This window comes from Meles meles, unplaced genomic scaffold (assembly GCF_922984935.1).
Source record: "Meles meles unplaced genomic scaffold, mMelMel3.1 paternal haplotype, whole genome shotgun sequence".
In the NCBI taxonomy this organism is placed as follows: Eukaryota; Metazoa; Chordata; class Mammalia; order Carnivora; family Mustelidae; genus Meles; species Meles meles.
Window position 1 is genome coordinate 53725 of NW_025721302.1, and position 3465 is coordinate 57189.

The 3465-nt window shown below is 40.5% G+C and overlaps 1 protein-coding gene across 1 annotated transcript; it reads left to right on the forward strand.

The window, feature by feature from the left end:
- The first annotated feature begins 1750 nt into the window (after positions 1-1750).
- On the forward strand, positions 1751-2407 carry LOC123936308 (DNA polymerase epsilon subunit 4-like). The gene has a single exon (XM_045996933.1). It carries the CDS (start codon positions 1751-1753, stop codon positions 2096-2098), a length of 348 nt encoding a protein of 115 aa, XP_045852889.1. The 3' UTR covers positions 2099-2407.
- The last annotated feature ends 1058 nt before the right edge of the window (positions 2408-3465 follow it).

Below are 3465 nucleotides of genomic sequence, written 5' to 3' on the forward strand. Positions count from 1 at the left end.
AAAGACAAAACAACACCCATTTACTATACTGACTTCATTCTCCTTAACCTATCATGTTCCTCCATGACCATCCAGTCTTCCTCAGACCTAAAATAAAAATACACAGATCTGTTTCCTTCGCCTTTTATTTCTTTCGAAGGCTGCTCTGTGATTTCCAACTTACATTAAAGAACAGTGTTCTTTTCTCTGTTAAGCTGCCTCTGTCAGTTTAATTTTTTGACTCAGCCAGGCACCCTAAGAGGTGAAGAAATGTTTCCCTCCTCCACCAGCATCTCACCTGCACTGTGATCTTTTTCTGACATTCAACCCTTGCCTCTCTCTGTTGCAGCCTGAGTTCTGAGTCTGGCTCTGCCGTTCAGAATGCTTTCCCTATTACATTTATAGTTTATATTACCCTTTATCTCCTTGTTTTGTTATAGGTAAGGGTCATAGGTGACTCTTAAAATCTTCATCGTCCCATATGCCTTTTGAAGAGATTCAGATTCAGGTTGCTGGTTTTCAGAGTCTGTGTGTGTGTGTGCACTCATGTGTGCATGTTTGGAGTGGGGGGTTCTGCCTTCTGCCTTTTAATTTGAAAGAGCATACCATAAATGCTTGCTTTTATTTATGATGGGGGTACAGTTAAGTAACTACTCTATCAACATTGGATAGGAGAGACCACTAACCCTCAAATAATTTGCTCAACAACTAGGTTAGAAATTAGAGATAAGGGATGCCTGAGTGATTCAGATGGTTAAGCACCTGCCTTCAGCTCAGATCATGATTTAAGAGGCCCGAGATAGAGCCCCACAGTGGGCTTCCTGTTCATTGGGAAATCTGCTTCTCCCTCTCTCTCTGCTGCTGCCCCTGCATGTGCTCTCTCACTCGTGTTCTCTCTCTCTCAAATAAACAAAATCTTTAAAAAAATTAGAGATTAATTTTCTACAACCTATTATTTTGCTTTTAATTCTTTAAGATTCTGCTGAGGAGGGGAGGGGCAGAGGGCAAGGAAGAGAGAATCTCAAACAGACTCCATGCTGAGTGTGGAGCCTGATGCGGGGCTCCATCTCAAAACCCTGAGATCAGGACCTGAGCCAAAATCGAGAACCAGATGTTTAAATGACTGAGCTACCCATGGACCCCTGTTTTGATTTTAATTTAGTTCTTATAATAAGCTCAGCCCTGTGAGAAACAAGAGTAGTTCCTGCCCCTGTTCACCCCTCTAAGAAGCTTCAAGACTAATTGGCATTGAGCTTTGCCTTACCCTTGAAGACTAAAAGAATGAACACATACATAACGTATTCGAGAGTCTGAATATATTTTTCAGTTAAATAACTCATGTGGACAACTGCCATGGAGATTAGGACGGTACATGACATGATCATCAGTCTGTAACTCCAGCTGTGAAGTTCACAAAGAAGCCAAGTAATAGCTATATGTATCTGTGATAAGATAAAATATTCATAACACTCTTTTTCTTACATATTCAAAATTAAGGCATTTTTCCCCCAAGGGAAGGCACCAAGAACTTTCCTTTTTTTGGTCTGTCTATAAAGGAGGTAAGCTGCTGTTGAAAATTCTAAGATAGAGAAATCTTATTTTAAAAACAGCTCAACTAAAATTCTGTTAGGTTTTGTTACAAGTTGCTTACAAATTTTCTAGATGCCAATTTGTTAAAGCAAATGACTCAATAAGGACAGCCTTCTTTAGCTTTGTCCAATCAAAAGTGAGCTTAAGGAAATGCTGTGGGGCTATGCCAAATCGGGCCCGGATGGCGGCGGCGGCTGGGAGCGGGACGCCCCGGGAGGAGGAGGGGCCCAGCGGGGAGGCGGCTGCTACGCAGCCCCAAGCCCCGAGGAGCGCGGCCGGGGCTCCTCTCTCCAGGCTGCCTTTAGCGCGAGTGAAGGCTTTGGTGAAGGCAGACCCCGATGTAACCCTCGCGGGACAGGAAGCCATCTTCATTCTGGCACGAGCCGCGGAACTGTTTGTGGAGACCATTGCAAAAGATGCCTACTGCTGTGCTCAACAAGGAAAGAGGAAAACCCTCCAGAGGAGAGATTTGGATAATGCAATAGAAGCTGTGGATGAATTTGCTTTTTTGGAAGGAACTTTGGATTGATGGCTGAGCTCGGCAGTTTTGTGAGCTTTCACCTGCAGCCTCTGGCCAGCCCCTCTCCTGCAGGCCTCTGCCTTGAAGAACAGACTATTTGGAATATTGTACTTACATGCTTTTCCTGTTCTACCATCATCTAAACTGGGATAAGCAGAGATCTCACCTGTTAGCTTTTCTTTACAAGGTCTTCCACTACTATGTCTTCCATTTCAGGCTTGGATGCAGCCTCTGTTGAGGCAGAGGAAAAGAAATTGATTTGTGTAGGTTGCCTAATGAATGATGAGGACCATAATAAAGGTCTCTGATCAGTTTCAACCTAGTGTGTTTTATAATCTTGCCTTTGTCCTTGCCATGATGACTGGAAAGCCACCATGCCCAGTCACAGACCATCTGATCTTTCTTGCCAGCGGTTCTAAACCCCAGTCCTTTGACTTATATGCTTTTTCCCAATATGTCACCAGAATGTGATTTCAGAATTTATGGGATGTCACTTAAGGTTTTCAGAAGTTTAAATAAATGTGATCCTAGATTTAAAATCAGTTAAATTTTAATAGCTTTATTGAGATATAATGCACATACTAAACAATTCACCCATTTAAAGTGTACATTTCAATTGTTTTTAGTGTATTTTAGTGTATTCACAGATATGTGCAACTACTACCACAGTTAATTTGAAAATATCTCCATGTTAATGGAATCATAAGATCCATCATATTATGTATCTGGTGTCTTTCACTTAGGTAATGTTTTCAGGGTTTGTTTATGTTATAGCATGTAGAAGTACCCATTCCTTTACTTTTATCTTTTAAATTGTGGTAAAACATATATAACCTAACATTTACGGTTTTAATTATTTTTAAGTGTACAGTTCTATGGCATCAAGTACATTCACATTATTGTGCAATCATCATCTGTCACCCATCTCCAGAACATTTTTCATCTTCTGAAACTGCAACTGTAGCCATTAAACAATAACTCCCATCCTCCCCCCTTAAAAAAAAAAAATTCTATAAGGATGAAAGATTTTACAGATGGAATCATCACTTTTTCTCAGAAAAGTAATTACTACCTGTGGCTCTCTAATCATTATTTTCTTCAAAGATGATCCTTCTTTATGACAAGAACGTTTTAATTTGAATCATCACTAAGACATTATTATCCCTCCCACATTTAACACATTAAACAAAATGACTCACCTTTTAGTTTTAAGGATCAATCAACTTAGATTCTGGAAATGTGCCAGAGCAAGATCCTCCTGCAGATTCTGAACTTTTTTAGTTAATGACGTTGCATTGTAAATTGGCGATTGTCTCTTTTCCTTTGTCCTTGTGGTTGTCTTATCACTTGGTGCTCAGCTGGTGTTTGCATTTTGT

What these genes read in the sequence shown, in the direction of transcription:
- LOC123936308 (XM_045996933.1), top strand. Translation starts at nt 1,751, where the DNA reads ATGGCGGCGGCGGCTGGGAGCGGGACGCCCCGGGAGGAGGAGGGGCCC.